Source organism: Gavialis gangeticus, unplaced genomic scaffold (assembly GCF_001723915.1).
Source record: "Gavialis gangeticus isolate Ggan-Ray unplaced genomic scaffold, GavGan_comp1, whole genome shotgun sequence".
Classification (NCBI taxonomy): Eukaryota; Metazoa; Chordata; order Crocodylia; family Gavialidae; genus Gavialis; species Gavialis gangeticus.
This window is the reverse complement of record NW_017729012.1, coordinates 10,408,559-10,426,870: the sequence shown is the minus strand read 5'-3', so window position 1 is coordinate 10,426,870 and position 18,312 is coordinate 10,408,559. Positions and strand designations below refer to the sequence as shown.

Genomic DNA, 18,312 nt, shown 5'->3' with positions numbered 1-18,312 from the left:
GACTGCTTTAGAAGGACTTAGCTCTTCACCTGAAGAGTTCAGAAGGAACACATCCCTGTTGAGCTGTGAAATTATTCCCGTTTCACATATGGCAAAACAGAGGCCAGGAGAGGTAAAAGGGCTTGGCAAGTCACGCAGCAAACTGATGGCAGAGGTTGGGATGGACTTGGACCAGTTCAGCTGCCTCCTGCCGTTTGTGAGGTTGCAAAACACAGTGATGTGCATCCATCATTAAGCCTAGGCCCTTCTCTTCCCTTCTCGGTACTGGAGGTGGAACAGGAGCCTGAAAACCTGGGCAAACCCCCAGGCTCCAAAAGGAGCAACGGTGGCTGGGAGCAGGCTGGGTCCTGTGCGGCTGCAACGAAGGGAAGGCACCCAAGCAGTGGAGCCACCCAGGATTTTGCTCAGCCGGGGCACTGGACATCGCTCCGTGAGGTCACTTTTGGAGGCCGTTCAACAAGCTACTTCTAGGACTGATGTCAGCGTCACGTGCAGAGGGATCAGCGTGCAGCTGGACATTTTAATTCTCTCTACATGTGCAGGGAAGGCAGCGGATTACAGCTTTGGCAGAATCAGCTAATGAATTTCTGTTATATCATAACAGCGGCCAGTACACCCGGCGATGGGTATTTCCACGAGGCTGTTTGGCCATTTTAAAATGCTTTCTTTTAAGTCATTAGAGTGGGCCGTTAACGAGGAATCGGGTTGTTACAACTGTGCTTTGCTGTTTATGTTCTGGTTTCTATAAATTGAATTTTCCCTGTTCATACATTGCCTGTAGCTGGCACAGAGCAAATGATTAGCTATTGAAAACTTAGCAACCCAGTGGGTGTCTGGGAGGTCTGGAACACAAGCACTTAAAGCAGCATAACTGTATCGCTGGAATAGCCAATCCTGCGGTTAAAATCACTCTCCAGAGGATTTTGGTTGCCAGTTTTATTTCCCCTCGACTGTAAAGGGTCTAACAGCAACATCCTACCAAGGTTCAGTGGCAAGCATTCACGCTCAGTTACCACCAACGAGTTTGCCAATTTTCCCTGCTAAAGTCCACCCCAAATTCCAGCAGACAGGAACCGCTGTGCGATGCATGTGCTGAAGTTGGACCTACAGTGCATAACTTCCACGAGGGGATGGTGATGTTCAAAGAAACTGGACAGGCCAACAGCTCAAGGTTGCGTACGTGCTTCTGTCTGCCAGCTGTAGCAGGAGACAGGGAATTGCCCTGTGCTCAACTCAGACAAAGGCTGAGCGGCCTAAGCTACTTCACCAGTATCACTGGATCTCTAGACACCCATCTTAACGCTAAACCGTGAGAATACAGTTGCAAAGAGAACCTGCAATTTTCGTCCCAAACCTTCTGCTCGAATGGCAAGAGGCAACGCCGTTGAAGGTGGGTGCCTCGTGCAGCATGCATCGCTTGGTTTTAATGAAACATGCCATTGTTACACTAAAGGCCCACAGGTACGTCAGAGTAAGAAGCTTCAACCCAGTGAGAAGAATGCATCCTTCATTCCAGATCATCCCATTTTCAGCCAGAGCTCCTCCGCAAAGCATCATCCTTTCAAAGGTTTGTAACTACTTGGCAGTTGCAGGCAGCCCAAACAAGCCCGGACATTTTTTTTATTTTAGACTTAATGTAGCATGTACTCTCGGAGAGGTTTACAATGCAGCCTTTTGTAGTCAACTTGCTCCCAGCTGGGCCACTGCCAGGTCGTTATCAATGACATTAAAGCAGATGAATGAAGTTCTTATGTCCGGTGACAAGTAGAGTTCTGATCGGGCGCATGCATGCACTGGGAGCAGAAGAGGGTTTGCTATTAATTTGTCAGGTTAATAAATACAGTGAACCGATGAATAAAAGCCTTTTTAAATAGGATGCTTAGAGCCCACATTAATATTTGTAATGCTTTTGCGGTTCAGTGCTCCCTTAAAAATGAAGTGTGTTCTGCAGGAGCCAAAAGCACCACAGATTAAAGATGCCCACGCACGGCTTCCCCTTTCCCATGCCTTTCGAACTGGGCAAGTCCCAACCCCAGCCTGTTCTGCTTATCGAGGAGTTTGCGGGCTGCTCGCGATGGAGAACTACTCACCCCACCACGTGCCACCTCCGAGCGGGCTGCTGCACGCCTTCTGCATCAGCTATACGATATTCTCAAGCAAGTTCACGTTACGAGGCCGGCAGGGCTGCAACCAGGCAGCTGCACCTGGGGGAAGAGCTGCTGCGGGAACTGAACGGGGCAGCTGGCAGCGCCACGTCTCCCTGCACCGCCCTGCTGTGTTTTCAGTGTTAAAAGCGAAGGAAAAGCAGCCAAGTAACAGGAGATTGGGGAGGACTGAATGTTAGAGGAGGTTCACCATTTTCCATGCGGACAAGGCACCCCTGGAACAGCATGCTCCTGCACCAAAAGACTTGGAGGCTTGTCTTCAAGTCCCCCGGATGCAGCTATGTGACACCCCGGGGTGGGCGAGATGCCAGATGAAGAGAGGGATGAAACAACTGCCTAGCTTTCTCACCTCAGCCTGAACCCAGGGTAACACAGGAGATACCTCACAGGTCACAGGACCTCCCCTAACATCTAGTGTAATGGGAGTAAAAAAAAAAAAAGCACATGGTCTAGCACTGGAAGCCCGCAACTCCAGCTGCCTGGTTCAGGCACCCCAGAATGACTTGGCTGCTCTGCTCATAAGGAGAGGCAGTGCGGTCTAGTGGACAGGGCACTGGCCCAGGAGTCAGAGGGTTAGCGTTATTCCCTGCTCTGCAACTGCCTTGCTGCATCGTCTCAGGCAAGTCACTTCCTCTCCCTCTCACCAGGTGTATGTACAGCTCCTAGCACAACAGGAGCCCCTAGGTTTCCGGGGCCTCTGTGGGCTACCCTCATACAAACAGCACTAAGTTGCTGTCCCATACCTCACTGTCTTACAGACACGCTGAGTGTTTTACACCAGATGCCCCAGCATTTATTAAATTTAGACTAAATTAGCACCCCAGCATGTTCACTTGGCTTTACACAGGGTGATCTGTGCATTCAGCCAGATGCGGACGGGAGCCAAGCCTCCTCCTGCAGCATACCCACTTCCCCAAATGCACAGGCCATGAGTTCCTGTAGACTGCCTCTGCATTTTAACACACATTTCTGAAGAGAGTCTCAAACAGCTCATGTTCTCTGAGTACGGTTCTTTCCCAACGTGCCTGGGGAAGCTGATCTGCTTCAATGCAAGGCTTGCATCCAAGCATTACTCTGACAAGCGCTCTGACGTGCGCGTGCACCAGGGTAAGCATTCCTTTCTTGGCCCAGGATAAGCCCTACAGGTCATCTTTCACTGCTGAGATGCTGCCGCGGCCAGAGGCTAGTCGCTGTAGGTTTTCCAAGCGGAGCCGTCAGAGGCTCAGGTAATTCCTATCTGCAGCTTTCACGAACGACTTGGGCTTGCAGCGGCTGACTGTTCTCCAGGACGGCCTGTGCTGTCCTGACGTGACCCTGACTCGTTCACATGGGAGAGGCTGGAAGAACCAGACAGGGTGACAAACGTTTGCCCACTGGCCTCGAAACCGGATCAGAGCTCAAATCAGTCAACAGATTTCCTTCCGAGGGGAAGTCTGAAAGGACATGCTCCTCGTTTCTGTGCAGAGCGCCCTTACAGCAGGTATCCTGGGTGGCAGCTTGACGAGCCAGGCTCCTAGGCAGCAACTCAGACGTGGTTTTCAGTGGCGTGTAACTTTAATTTCCAAGTGAGCTTGCAATGTTATGGCTATAAACAACAGTGGCAAAGAAAAACCAGAAAAGCGTTACACATCTGATAACCCAAACTGTTCCTTAACTGCCTACAAGGAATGCCAATCATGCCGAGACCAGCCTTGCTGTCCCATTTGAGCTAAGCCCGATCAAAACTGCCCCTTGCCAAAAACCCCCAAAAAGAATCAACACAAGCCCTGGAGTTATTTAAGAGGAACGGAGCCACAGCGAGCTTCCATCAGACGTTAAATGACAAACGGTTTAGACGTTGAGCGAGTCAAGTAGCACAGCCATTAATTAACATAAACCCACATTTAGCCATTGACTGCTCCGAGCTTTGCTATTTTAGCTCATGCATCTTTAACCACATTCCTAAAACCAAGCATAAATCAGATGCTGTTGTAATGTTTCAAATCTACGACAGCCTGGCATTGGACCAGCACGTACAGCAGACAGATGTGATTAAGCCACATGATCCAGCGAAGCTGGGACTGTAGTACAATATCCAAATTAAAGACCTCCTCAACTGTCGGCTTTTGGAGACATTTATCTCCGGGCCCTACCCTCTTCTCAGCTCGCTGGATCTCCTTTCATGCTTACTGAGCACTTTTGAGAGCCAGGGCCAGGGCCTCGGCAGCTAAAACTCAACACATTTTCCACAGCGGCTACGCAGATGGATGAAACCCAGAAAGAACCAAGTGTTAAGTGAACAAAAGTAGTTATTTGTTTTAAAGCCCTATTTGATGAAGAAAAGAGAAAAAATTCTGCCAGCAGAGGCAGAGAGTGCCAGAGATGATAATGAGGGGCAACCAGCACGGGTTCATCAGCGGCAGGTCCTGTCAGACCAACCTGGTGGCCTTTTACGACCAGGTCACTAAATCACTGGATGCAGGGGTGGCAGTGGATATAGTTTTCCTGGACTTCAGGAAGGCTTTTGACACTGTCTCTCACCCCATTCTCATTAGGAAGCTGGGGGACTGTGGCGTAGACACCCATACAGTCCAATGGGTCGCCAACTGGTTAGAGAGTCGCACCCAGAGGGTGGTAGTGGATGGGTCCTTCTCGACCTGGAAGGACGTGGGAAGTGGGGTCCCACAGGGCTCGGTCCTTGGGCCCGCCCTGTTCAATATCTTCATCAGTGATTTGGATGAGGGGGTGCAAAGCACCCTGTTCAAGTTTGCTGATGACACTAAGATGTGGGGGGAAGTGGGCACAATAGAGGGGAGCAACAGGCTACAGTTGGACCTAGACAGGTTACAAGGATGGGCGGAGGAGAACAGGATGGGGTTTAACACAGACAAGTGTAAGGTGATGCACCTGGGGAGGAACAATCGGCACCACACATACAGGCTGGGGAACTCCCCTCTTGTCAGCACGGAGGTGGAAAAGGATCTGGGAGTCATTATTGACTCCAAGATGAACATGAGTCGGCAATGTGGGGAGGCGGCTAGGAAGGCCAACTGCACCTTGTCGTGCATCCACAGATGCATCTCGAGCAGGTCCAAGGAGGTGATCCTCCCCCTCTATGCGGCACTGGTCAGGCCGCAGCTGGAGTACTGCGTCCAGTTCTGGGCGCCGCACTTTAAGAGGGATGTGGACAGCATCGAGAGGGTCCAGAGGAGGGCCACTCGTATGATCAAGGGACAGCAGGGTAGGTCCTATGAGGAAAGGTTGCGGGACCTGAACCTGTTCAGCCTTCAAAAGAGAAGGCTGAGGGGGGATCTTGTGGCCTGTTATAAACTGGTTAGGGGGGATCAGCAGGCGCTGGGGGAGTCCCTGTTCCCCCGAGCGCCGCAAGGAGTGACCAGGAACAATGGTCACAAGCTGGCGGAGGGAAGGTTTAAGTTGGACATCAGGAGGCGCTACTTCACGGTCAGGGCGGCTAGGGTCTGGAACCAGCTTCCAAGTGAGGTGGTGCAGGCTCCCACCCTGGGGGTTTTTAAGAGGAGGTTGGATGACCACCTTACTGGGGTCATTTGACCCCAGTGCTCTTCCTGCCATGGCAGGGGGTCGGACTAGATGATCTGCTCAGGTCCCTTCCGACCCTAGAAACTATGAAATTATGAAACTGCAGGTGCTCGAGGATCAGTCATTAGTGCAATGCCCAGAGGCAAGAGAGTCTTGAAAAGGTGTAATACTGTTTTCATCACCAAGGAACAACTTCCCAGGGGAGTTCCTGGGGGCAGTGGCTAAGAGGACTGGACATTTATTTAACAGAGGTGGGGGTGCTGGTCTAAGCCAGGGGAGGGGGTCCACCCTACAGAATCAGTGACCCCAACCCACACTCCAGCCAGCAAGAGCCAGACTCAACCACATGGTGCAATGAGGATCGATGCGAGACAGCAATGGAAGAGTCACCAGCAAAGACGGGTCCAGCCTTCTGATACTTCGCTGGCGAGGAAAGCCCTGCCTGTAGAGCGGAGGTGCACAGGGGAGCTCCTAACGGCGTCTGCCAGTACAGACGAGCCATTTCACTGGGAAAACAAGGCACTGAGCAGGTGTCTCTTGAAATAGGTGGCTTTGGGCTCCTGGCGGAGCGAGCGCAGTACTGTCACTACATGCAAACTTATACATGCTTGGTAGTGGCAGGATGCGGCATCAGAAGGTGACGTGGCGTATCGAATATCGAGTGACGTCGGCATCCTCCTGGAGTAGGGCAGAGCTATGACACCCGAATGCATTTTGCAAGACAGGCCCCATGGGGAACATGCAGAAGGCTAGCTCATCTCCCACGGAGGGGAGGAAGCCCCTGGCTTTCCATCCGTGCACCGAGGCTTCCTCGTTCGGAACAAGCGAGCAGGCATGCAGGAGCGAATGCTTGCTGCTCAGCAGTTGCTGCCTGTCACCTGAGCCATCTGCAGCTGCAAGTCCAAACAACGCTTCGTAAAGCCCGGCCCTCTATTTCTGTGCGTGGAAGGAAATGTCCAGCCTCAGAAACCACGACTGCAGCTCGCGGGAGAGCGCGGTACGCGGTGGAGACACCAACGCTCCTTCCCACGAAGCGAACAGCTGAAATTAGAGACCTGCCAGCCAGCAGGCAAGCAGATTCAGTGTCACAGGTTAATTCTCATCGACACCAAGCCGCCTCCATTTAAGCCACGCCAAAAATTCCAGCGGCCGAGGATTTTTCCACTGCCTGCTCTTTTGTGCAAAGCTCTCTCTACCCAACAACAGGCCCTGGCCACCGCTCACTTACCAGCTTGAGAAGAGCCAGCACAAGCACTCTAATGGCAGAGACCAGTTCCCCTTTGATTTCTGGGTGCAACTGCCCCAGTCCTTTCGACAAAGTGGCGTGTCTACACATGCATTCATGCCGGCTTATATTTACTACGCAGTAAGTGGGAATAGGCTGGTGTCTACACGTACAGGTGCTAAAGCACATTAATGCTGTGTGTGAACTGACCTGGGACTAAAGTTAGCCCCCAGTCAGTCCACACACACACACAGTGTTACTGCGCAGTAAGGCGTCTATACGTACATTGCTGTGCAGTAACTAATCAGGCGTAAATTAGATACCTGCATGATGTAGGCATCGAATTTATGCTCAAGTTGGACTAAGTCAACATATTTACTGCACAGTATGGGCGTGCATGTGTAGACATAAGCCCGTGCTACACAGTAATTTTGGTTACGGTGCAGTAAATGCACACGTGTAGATGTTCCCAGTGTAAAAAGAAACCTATTTGGCCTGTGGTACAGGCAGGCTGGTCGAGAGCGCATTTCATGCTGGGGAAGTCCAACAGGCGAGTCTTCTGCATTTTATTAATTACGTCCTGACCAGACAACCAGGAAGGCGACAGATCTGTCACAAGAGCCAGACAGCACCATCGGTTTCACTCGGTGTTTCAAAAACCACATGCTTCCGCCCCCCCAGCGTAACCCGACTGACATGCACACAAACGGGGGAAGCTACTGAGAACGCAGCTGCCCGCCTGTTACATAAGGATCTCGAAGAAAAGGAACAACGGCTTCGTCAACTCACCAAAAGTCACATGTGAAGGTGTGCTCGGTTTAATTTCGAGCAGAAAGAGGCCAACACGGAGGGGCTCATGTGCCGTCGGGCTGCCAGGGCCTGTGCAATGTTACAGGACTCCAACCAAAGTACTGAAAAGGGTTCAATGTCAGCCCCCTAAATTGGGATGTTCACCGCAAAGACTGCTCAGAAGTCTTTCACTGAGCTGAGGCTTGTCTCTTGCCGTTACAAGAGAGCCTAACCTAGAGCAATGACAGCGTGCCAAGATCTGCTGGCTAAAAAAACAAATGTTGCATGTATCTGACCTCATTGCTCTTAGTTTTGCTCCTGAAGGCCGAGTGTTTAGCACTGCACTGGCCTATAATATCTCGCTCCGAGTCTTCCCCGACCAATGCTCCAGCACCTCCACAATTGGAGTTTGTCCACCAGATGCTTACTCGAGTCGGAGTCACTTGTCACGGAAACTATGGCAAGTTTCACTTCTGGGAAAGGACCTCTTAAGGTAAAGCAGAAAGACAAGTGCTCCAGCTATGGAAAGGATTACATCTCTGCTCAGCTCTGGAAATGCTCTAGGATTGCCTGGGTCACCTGAATCCCCCCACAACTTCCCGAATGGCTTTTAGGTAGATGGGCTCCCATCCACCTGTCTTTCCAATCTCTCCCACCTGGGCCTGCACCATATCATCTCTCCACTCTCCTGGATGGCAGAGGGCCCAGAGAAACGGTGACCATTTATTCCACCTTCCTCAAAGTGCCCCCTTCAAACCAATTCTTCCCATCGTGACTCTCGGGTTTCTTTTTCTTTGATGTGCAAACGACAAAACCACTTGTGCAATAACACCCCTTAGACGGTTAACTGCATTTTACCCAAGTGGGCTTCTCTCTCCTTTTAAAGCTGTCCTTTAAAGCCATGCGTGAGGCTTGGCAAACCAAGGGACCTGCCCACACTATGGAGGCTGCTTGCAAAGCAGTCCAGCTTTTCCTTGTAGAAAGTTAATCTGCCTAAAACCCCAGTCACTGGGAGGGGGGGGGGAAGAAGTTCCTTTCACATTCCCAGCTGTCCCTGCTTCCGTTTGAATGAAGTGCTATAAGCAAAGGGAGGAAACAAGCCGGGACGCTAGCATGCAAGTAACATCACCCCACCCGGCCTCCACACTCAACAGCATGAGTCAGATTGCCATGAGTCTACCTGCCTATTCCATGTCTGGCAGGAGGTAGAAAGCAAAACTTTTCAACGGACATACTTACTCTACACACAGGCTGACAACGGCCTGATCTCACCCCAGGGAAGGCGGCCTGGATCCAGAGAGGAGCGCATGCAGCTACTTGCCTGCACAGGGGATGTGGGGAAGAGAACACAGTTGGTAAAAACCGGCGCTCAGCCCTTCGTAGAGTTGTGCGGTCACGGCACATGTGTTTTGTGTGGGGACAGTGCACTTATGCTTCATTTTAGGTAGACTGAAGCATCTCAGCAGGAGAAAGAAGTCACTTGTGTTGATTTGAACATATGTTAGAAAATCCAGGCCCCTAGAAGCGTTCAGTATCAGAGCCTGAGTCACCGCACCTTGCGCTCCCTTTGTCGCAGTACAAAACCCGGCAAGGCGGCCGTTTCCATTTGCACTCCATAGCAACTGGCTCTGCAATGCCTTGAGCTTGTTGCAGCTTGGGAGAAGGGCTTACGGCAGCAGCAAGAGTCTGCGAGACAACTTGGCCCCTGCCAAGGCTGTGGACATGCTGCTCAGCAGAGGCCAAAGGAATTCACCAAGGAGATTTCAGAAGCACCGGCATGCACAACAAGGGTGCGTCTCTGGAGAAGTAGCAGTCTGCTTTACAGCGTGAGTCACTTTGAAGCAGCGAGAGGAGACCGGCCCCGACGCGAGCCGAGGTATGACAAGTTCAGAGCAGCTAGCTTTTTACAGAAGGTGATCGACACACGCTCGTCACTGCAGACGCTTAAGCGTGCTCCAGCAGTAGCCCACGCGCTGCAGCTACCGAGCTATTGCAAAAGGCTTCGTGTAGGCAGTTTGCTACAACCCACTTCATTTAAAATGCCTGAGCAAGTGTACCTTGAGCCCTGCTGCCACCTGCGCCTTGAAGGGAGAGGCTGGAGAGGAAGGCCCCACTCAGCTGAAGCAAAGGGACCTTTGTTTCCTGGCAAACACAAGAGCCCTGCTGTTGGGTTCCTCTCTATGTCTTTGCTACCACTGGCACTGAAGAGGGAGGAGAGAGGAATACCGCAGGGGACTCACGGTGGGAGACAAAACCTTTCGACCTGAATGCACTGGTCTGAGTGACCCGAGGCCACGATAGGACAGGGGTCAAGCAGGCGAGTGATGGAAGCACAATCCCTGCAAGCAGGAAACCAAGCACCAGGGACCGAACGTCACGTCCCTACCTCTGCTGGCACAAGGCTTGAAGGCTCTTCGAGGAAGACTCTTCAGGCCAGAGCAGCTTTCACCAGGGCCCCAGCGTTGCACGGGCTTCCTGGAGCAGGGCTCCGGTCTTCAACCCGCAGCATTTCCCAAGCACGGGGTTCTGCTTTGGACGGCACGTGAGAGACGGAGAGGGGAAAGGATGCCCTGCAGCATGGGGAGGACGTGGCCTGCTGTGACTGAAGAGAAAGGCCCCTTTGGCTGCGATCAGGATGCAGCTATGATCGGGCTCAGCTGCCCAAGGGCTATTTTGTGTTAGTTTCCAAGACAGGCAACTGCTGCAGCTGAAGATCTGATGTGACCGACTTACAAAAAGCCCACTCTGGCAGGCTCCAGAGGCCTTTTCTCCTGCAGTCACAGGGCAAAGGCACCACATTTCCCTCTCCCCTGTAAACAGCAGACTCCTTTTTCATGCAGGCCGCCTAGACTCTTTGCTGACTCTGGGAGACAGCTGCAGATATCCACCTGCTATCTCATACCTTTCGACCTCCTTTCATTACTTAAGCAGCAAGGATCAACAGCCGGCAGATAAAGGCTCAAGTGCACCAGGCAGGGAGAGGTTTTCCATAACACGGGCAGTCTGCTTTCCTTAGCAAGGGTTTCTCCATGCACGCACAACCTACGTGCAGCAGAACCGGTCACTTCTGTTTGGTGAGTTTCTAACGGGCCCAAGCTTGTCATTTCCAAGTGCCTTTACCTGAAAAGGGTAAGTGATCCATTAACTCTGTAGCTGCCAACTAGATCCCAGCAACCTTTGCAAGCGGCACCTTTTTAGCAGCCCTGGAGTAAAACATGGAACAGGTATGAAAACCCATCTCCCCTCTTGCCCTGGCAGCAGGGAAACACCAAGGGATGCAGAGAGGTCCCAGGTTTTCTGAACAACTGCGCCAGAGCCTGCTCATCTACCACGTGCTTTAAGACTTTGTTGGCTGGATTTTACTACCCGAGACAAAACAACCGTTGCTCAGAGAGAAACATTCTGAGTAGAGGGCTTCTTGATGGGCTGTCTTGGGAAGCAGGAAGGGAGAAAAGCAGAGAGGGTAGCTGCTGTGCCACATCTCTTGTAGCGTGCCCAGGCTTTCTGTGCAATGTGAGCCCCAACAAGGAGCACTGTACTTCCAGCCACGGGCGCAGCCAGCCAGGATGTGGCAGTGCATTAGTCCGGAAAACCTCGAAGCAAGCGCAGGCCCGGTCCAGACACACCAGCTGTGTCCTCCACACCGCAGGCCAGATCAAAATCTACAGTAAGTTTGAAATGAAGAAATTCCCTTCAGCTAAACACTTACTTCCCTTAAAAACAAATGCTCGGTTGCGAAGCTTGCTTGTACCACCTGAGCTGTGGCCACCAGGGGCGAGAAGAACCAGGAACATAATGGAAAATACATATTTAACGAGAAAGCCGCCCATTTCTGCTGGCTCTCGTCTGGCCCCAGAGCTGGGATCCTCACACGGTGAAAAGGAGCTATTGTGCACCTCCATTGAGGTTGGCCAGGATGCTGTGCGCTGGCAGCTGCCAAACGTAACAGTTCCAGCATGCACATCCTAAGCCTGTGGGCGTGGGCTGGGTAAACCCAAATCTCCTCTCACCTTCAAAGATTTTGCCTTCTCAGGGTTTTTTTCCCCCACTAGCACTCAGATGCCTTTGCTAGCTATACACTCTCTTCTGCAAGCCTGAAGGACTTTTCTGCAAGCTCCAGTTTGCTTGGCATTTGTCCTCCTTTCCTGTTCTATTTGGCTCCAAATGAGCTTCCTCTAATAAGGGCACTCGAGGCTCCACAGTTGCCGGTTCATTATACGGCCAGGCGTTCTTTTCCTGACAAGGATCTCTAAGGCGCTACGGTGAAACTTTGATCTGTGGTCACCTAGCAGCTTCACTGAGGTAGCCAAGATGAAGAGCAGCATCACAACAGATTGGTACATCAAAGATGACAGACAACCCCTTTGCCCTTCCTTCTGTCGCACAGCAGCAGAGTTAAGAGAGGGTAGAGGCCTCCCTGCCCTGTGGGTTTTACATAACATGAAAAGGATTGATCTCAAACCTGCTTTTTAACCCATTCTTGCAGCTTTGCTTCATTTCCTCGGTGCTCGATTAGTGTTGGCATAACAAGTACATTAAGGCTGCCTGCTGCTGAAGTCCCCGCTAGCACTAATAAAGGCATCCCAGTGCAGAGGTGCTCTCTATTTACCTTCCCACAAACCACAGGAAGACAACCCTGCACGTTCTGCCCATGAGGACCTTTGGGACATGACATGCCAAAGTCCACACTGACTTGCAGGACTCTGCTGACCTCTCCCGCTGGTCTCCACCGAGCAAGAGGGAAAGCCAGCAGCTCTGGGTTTCATTTATTTGTAGGGGGAGAGAGGGGTATTTGAAATGGTGCATGCTACAAACAAGGAAAGCAGCATCTCCGCTCTTTCTGGGGGTGGTTGCCTTCCCGACTCCCAGAAAAACAAGACCATGTTACTGGAGAGCATGCATGAAACAGCAGGAGCGAGGGCCAGGTTACAGGCCCAGTTTCCTTGTTTCTCAAGGAAGCGAAGCCAAGATATGACACATTTAATGACTGTGCAAAGGACAGATGTACTTTCGGCAAGATGTCTGAGTTCTAGCGTTGCCTCTGGAGAGCTGTCCTCGAAGCAGCTACATCTTCTCCGGGGAGCAGACCCACTTCTATAGCAATGGTTCCCATGCTAATCGGGGACACTCTCCTCTGGTCGCATCATGTTGACAGGGATCCCGCACTCAGCTTTTGACTAAGGGCGCCGTTCCGATTCCCTACTGCCCCATGCAGAGCAGTCTGGAGCAGGCACCTGTCGTCAGTGGGCTTCTGGTTTAGAACAACTTGTTTTCCCGTTGCTTCTTCCCCGGACCTCAGCACAAGTTGTTGCTGCCGTACTTTGCCAGCCTTCAAGCAATCCCAGGCACCAGCCCTGTTTCACATTTAGCAGCCAGCTATCAGCTCAAAAGCAGACAGCCCAGCCATCCATTTTGCTTGACACCAGCAAGTTTTTCCATATGCCTTTTACGAGACTGCACGCCGAGAGGTCAGCAGCAGAAGGGACACGGCTGTCCTGAGTGGAGCGCTACCTGGGCACCGAATTGGTCAAAGCAGATTTTAATCTAGTCAGCCAGACTTTTCCTTTCCCCATTTCTATTCCTGGGACCAAACCTTCCAATCAGCTGTCACATCGACGGGGACAGTACAAAGAAAACCAACCGGGGTTGACTCATAAGATACAAGAGACCAGGGCAAACCCACGTCTTGGCACTTTTGAAGCCCGGTGCAAGAATCCCTTGCCCATAGGCCCTTAAAGCAAAACCAGCAAGTGCATGGGAGCCTGACACCGCTTCTGAAACAACTGCCAAAGACAGCATACAGTGGTAAAAGGAGGCCAGCTTGGCCCTTTCTCTAGGCTAAAAGGATGCCAACTCCTAATTTAGTAAGAGCACCGAGGCACTACAGGTACAAGCGTGCACAAAATACCTGTGTGCACTGATCCTTGCTCTATAGCATGTTTGTACCTGGCAGCAAAGAACTCAGGGCTTCCAGCAGGGAGGTGTTAAACCAAGAGGCCTTCCAGCCTCGTTCAACAGTAGATGCGATCATTTTCTGCGTGACGTGTTAAGCAGCAGCAAGCTTTGGTTACCTGTTCAGAGACTTTTCAGTGTAATGCTCACCTGTCAGCAAAGGTCCATAGCAAACATCTGCTGGGCAAAGACATCCCAAATGAAAGGGAGCTGTGCTTTGGCACAGCCTGAGACCTTCCCCTATCCACTGCCAGTTTAGTTCTGTCGCTGAAAGCCTGGTCAACCACATATTGAGCTATTAACACAATTTCCAAAAGAGACAAGAGGATTCCCTGCTGCCCTCAGAAGAGGAAAAGTGCTAGGCTAGAACCAGACACACAGGAACAGTCCAGAGATCTCTATTTGTCTCCGCTAGCCAAAGGGGGGGGATGAGCCAGTCAAAGCTGCAAGAACTCGCTCCATCTTTCAGTGTTCCCAGAAGAGTCTTCCAGCTCAGATCCTTCATTATGCCCTGGTTAACTTGACCTCGAGAAAGTGCAAGACATCTAGCTAAGGGCCAGCTTGTGGGTGACACACAGCAAAGCAGAACTTGGCAGCACTTTTTTTCTTGCTGCTATCCAAATTCATGCAGCAGGTTTCTGTGCGCCCTCCTGCAGGTGCCAGCAAGGACCCAAGAGGCACAGGTTTGGCAAAATGTCCCCTTGAAATGAGGCTGCTGGGAAACTTTGCGGGGCAGAGCTCCCAGGACCCCTATCCAACCCATATTTGCAATGGGAGACAGAAGGAATCCAATACTCTTTGACCCTCCAGTCTTTCCCTGTAGAGACCTGGCCCCAAACATCTCTAGACTTTACAGAGGAAAGTGTTTCATCTGTGCTGGCTCCACTGTTCCCACTCCTGAAAGGAGGTTATAACCAAGGAAACCTCAAAGGCAAGAACTTTAAAAATAGTTCCTCATACAGATACAGACTGAAGTAGCTGTTCAGAGTGGGAGAGAGCCAGCCTGCCCCACGGCTAGGAATCTCCACCCTCCCTCCCCAAGCACATGGGGATCTGTTTCATGTGATCTTCTGCCAGAGATCCTGCAGCAAACAAAGACCAAGAACATACAGCTTTCATGCCTCAGATGAACTATTGTCTTGTCTAAACCCCCTTTTCTGTAAGGTTTCCAGAAAACAAACTGGAAATTTATGCTGTCTTCCTTTTGAAGGGCATCTGCATAGCCAAAGGGCAAACAAACGGCTATCAGAGATTTGCACAGACATTAAAGGGAACATTGCTAGTAAGTGGCTGGGTGACCATCCAGTAGGGCCTGTATCTGTAAGATCTAATCAGATAGCTCGGCATGAAATACACCTTCCATGAGAGGAAAGCTTGCGAGATGTGCCATGGCAATGAGGACAATGCCTATATATAGGGGGGAAAAAAAGAGTCACTGTCAACTTCAGATTGGTGCATTACAACCCCTGGTCTTATTTAATGGAAAAACAGAGTGCCCCAGGAGTACTGCAGGGTTTGAGACAACATCCTCCTGGGCAGCAATTTTTTAATCGAGTTTGATCCTGGTATTGCAAGTGAGCAGACTCCCATACCCGTGCAGAGCACTACTGCCAAAACAGCTCCATTCAGGCAGCTTCCAGGGCCCAGTCTGTCAATAGTGGATCAGGACTGTCACGAGGATTTCCACGACACGGGTACATGGCAAAGGTCAGTGGCATTCAAACAAAAAGCTGCATACACAACCAAGGCTGGTTTTCCAACAGCGTAGCAAAAGAGCCTCTAAAACATAGCTTAGAAACAGCTGTAGAGCATAGGGTAAGACAGGGTAACCCTAAGGACTGTTTTGGCTTGGCAGTAAGACTCTCATCCTGAAATGCTTCGTTCTGTTTATAACTGATGAAACCTAAGCAGCAGACCCGTGAGCACACACATCTTTCCAAGCACCCTTCATCCTCAAGAGCCATCGAGAACTTTACTTTCAAGTTCGTATAAACAGGAAATGCAGACACTGCTTGAAGAGTGTGTGTAAACCCCGTAAGGGCTTCGAACAGCAAGTGATGAATGCCTCTTCCACTTGGGACGGCAAGGCAAGCCTGAGATAGACAGAAAGTAATTACCGGAGCTGAAGCAGTCAGGACACCAGAGCCCACACACTTGCTCTTGTGGAGAGCACCAAAGGATTTAAGGCAACTAGTACAGCAGATTACATCTCAATGTTATTAGACGGAGGAGAGAGAGATAATACTGCTAAATACACTAAAGCCTGCAGCCTCTGCTTATCAAGCTCTGAAAAAGTGGAGGGAGTATTTTAAGACTCACACAGTTCAGAGTCAGGACAGGCTGCATATTCCGTTTTACTACAACTTGAGACACGTTTTCCTAATTATTCAAAGTGATCCCAATCAAAAGAAGCATGCGTGGTAACCTAGCAGGGAAACAACCTGGTTAGCAGCACAAGATGGGGAGGGCCTTACAGAGTGCAATTCATTGCTCATCAAGAAAAACCTCAAAAGCAGAACCTATTTGAGTCCAGACATCAACCTGGGAAGGCAGAGAACAAGAAAAGAGAAAATAAAAAAGGGCAGTCAGTGCCAAGACGACTCTGATCCCTGAAGAGGCATTAAGGCTAACTATTTTAAGATATTTTACACGTGGAGGAAGTTCAAAGCGTCTGAGAGCTTTGACTTTTCCCATGCACTATTGTGAAAGCCACATCTGAAGTAACAGAGCACATCAATATTTACAGGAAAACAACACTTGTGACATTAGTTACTAACTAAACAAATATACCAAAAATGAGGAGAAAAAGCAAAGGCGCAAGTAACCTCATCTCCCAATTGCTGTTTGTCAGGTAGATTAAAAAACATGCATCTGACCCAGCAAGAAATATTTCTAGACATGTTTTTATTCCAATGGAGAGAAAAGGGGATTTCAACTTTCCTTTGAAGCATCTGCAACCCAGCCATAACATGTGCATGATAGATAATACATACGAATTTCAGAGTCAAGCTAACTGGAACTGGAATATATATAATGGGAAAGCAACTCTGACATTTTCACACCCGTCCTCCACTAAATGCCAGTAATAAATTACATTAGTGATAAGTAGTAATCTGGGTGCCTAAAATTCACGATTGACAACATAAAGCCATCGTACTCTTGAGGTTCCTTGTTAAAAACTGGTTCTTAAAACATGAGTCGCCTCTTGTGCAGCCGCCTGACTTCCTGATTTAGGTTAGGTTTATTTCTTATCTCTTTCTGATGAAGGCTTTTACTGCCCGTTTCACTGAGAAGTGGAAAGTCTCCCATTTCAGTAACTGCCTCAGCTTGACAGGGCCTTTTGAAGGTTATATGCAACAGAATTTTAAAAAAGCTCCTGAATTTCCTAGGGGGAAGCTCATGCACTGGAGATGCCCAGAGGTTTCTGTCCACCTGAATTGCTTTCAAAACACAAGTTCCTCACCTGCAGAAAAAAATCCCGTATGGAACACAATACCTTTCCTGCTTCGGGCAGGGGGATGGACTAGATGACCTCCTAAGGTCCCTTCCAGCCCCACTTCTCTATGCATATATACAACTCCCATACGTTTCTGCAGGTCGTTTCTGCATTGCTCTTTCCCCAGACAAGGAGCTTGCCTTTCTTTCCACCTCTCGCGCAAGTCCTTTGCACCCTGAACTGAACAGGGGTCACAAAAGCTGCAGAGTAGCATTTAAACCCAATAAGAGGGGCAGGTAGGGTTTCCACTGAGACTTGATGACAACACAGATCTGTTTCGGGGTGGAAATGTTCTTTCTAACATAAAAGAATAATGCAGCCAATCTGGAACTCAGCTGCCCTGACTACCTGCCCCATGACCCAGGGAGCAGAAACCCCAGCAGCCTCTGGAGAAGCAGCAGGGGACAAGCCCTCATGGACTCAAGGACAAGGAGGGCTGGAAGGGACCTCGGGAGGTCACCTCTACTCCAACCCCCTGCTCTAAGCAGGACCAGCCCCAGCCAAGGCTGTCAAGCTGAGTCCAAGGATGGAGATGCCACCACCTCTCTGGGTAGCCTGTCCCAGTGCTTTACTACCCTACTGGTGAGAAATTCTTGCTCCATCCCCATCTCTCCCTTTGCAGCAGAGCCACAAAGAGGGGAGACCCCAATGCATAGCACCGGGACCATCCCGGCCTGAACTGCACCACACGGGGACGTCTGGGCCTGCTGTACACAGCACAAGGACCCTCTGGGCCTGATCTGCACTGCACAGGGACCCCCGGGCCCACGCTGCACGGTGCAGGGCAGGAGGGGGGGCTATAAGCTGCCCCCAAAGGAGGCACAGAGCTGCAAGGAGGCGCAGGGCAGGGCAGGGCAGGCGGCGGCAGCAGCAGGGCGGCCAGGCCGGCTGCTGGGACTCAGCTGTCAGGCCCGGCAAGGGGAGGGGAGGGGAGGGGAGCTGGGGGGAAGAGGCGAGGAGAGGAGCGCGCATGCGCAGCGCGCGCGGCCAGACCCGATGTGGCGCGGTCCGCTCGGCGGCGGCGGGGGGACTCACCGAGGCGCAGGGGCTGGAGGTGGCGCTGGGGGTAGGCGAGCGCTGCACCGTGACCAGAGCCATGGGGGCGCGGCGCGGCGGGCCCGGGGGCGGCCTCAGTCCATGGCGGGGGC

At 51.1% G+C, this 18,312-nt stretch overlaps 2 protein-coding genes across 3 annotated transcripts in view; one reads left to right on the top strand and one right to left on the bottom strand.

Moving 5' to 3' along the window:
• Positions 1–18,272, bottom strand: part of SSH2 (slingshot protein phosphatase 2) — a 112,636-nt gene extending 94,364 nt beyond the window's left edge. Inside the window, exon 1 of the mRNA XM_019511241.1 lies at positions 18,200–18,272. Within this exon, the coding sequence (XP_019366786.1) occupies positions 18,200–18,262 (63 nt within the window). The 5' untranslated portion in view covers positions 18,263–18,272. The remainder of the gene's footprint in view (positions 1–18,199) is intronic.
• The window catches only part of EFCAB5 (EF-hand calcium binding domain 5), a 54,876-nt gene continuing 54,710 nt past the window's right edge, over positions 18,147–18,312 (top strand). For both annotated transcript variants that reach the window (XM_019511240.1, XM_019511239.1), the window contains exon 1: positions 18,147–18,230. The gene's annotated coding sequence lies outside the window, so the exon portion shown is untranslated. The remainder of the gene's footprint in view (positions 18,231–18,312) is intronic.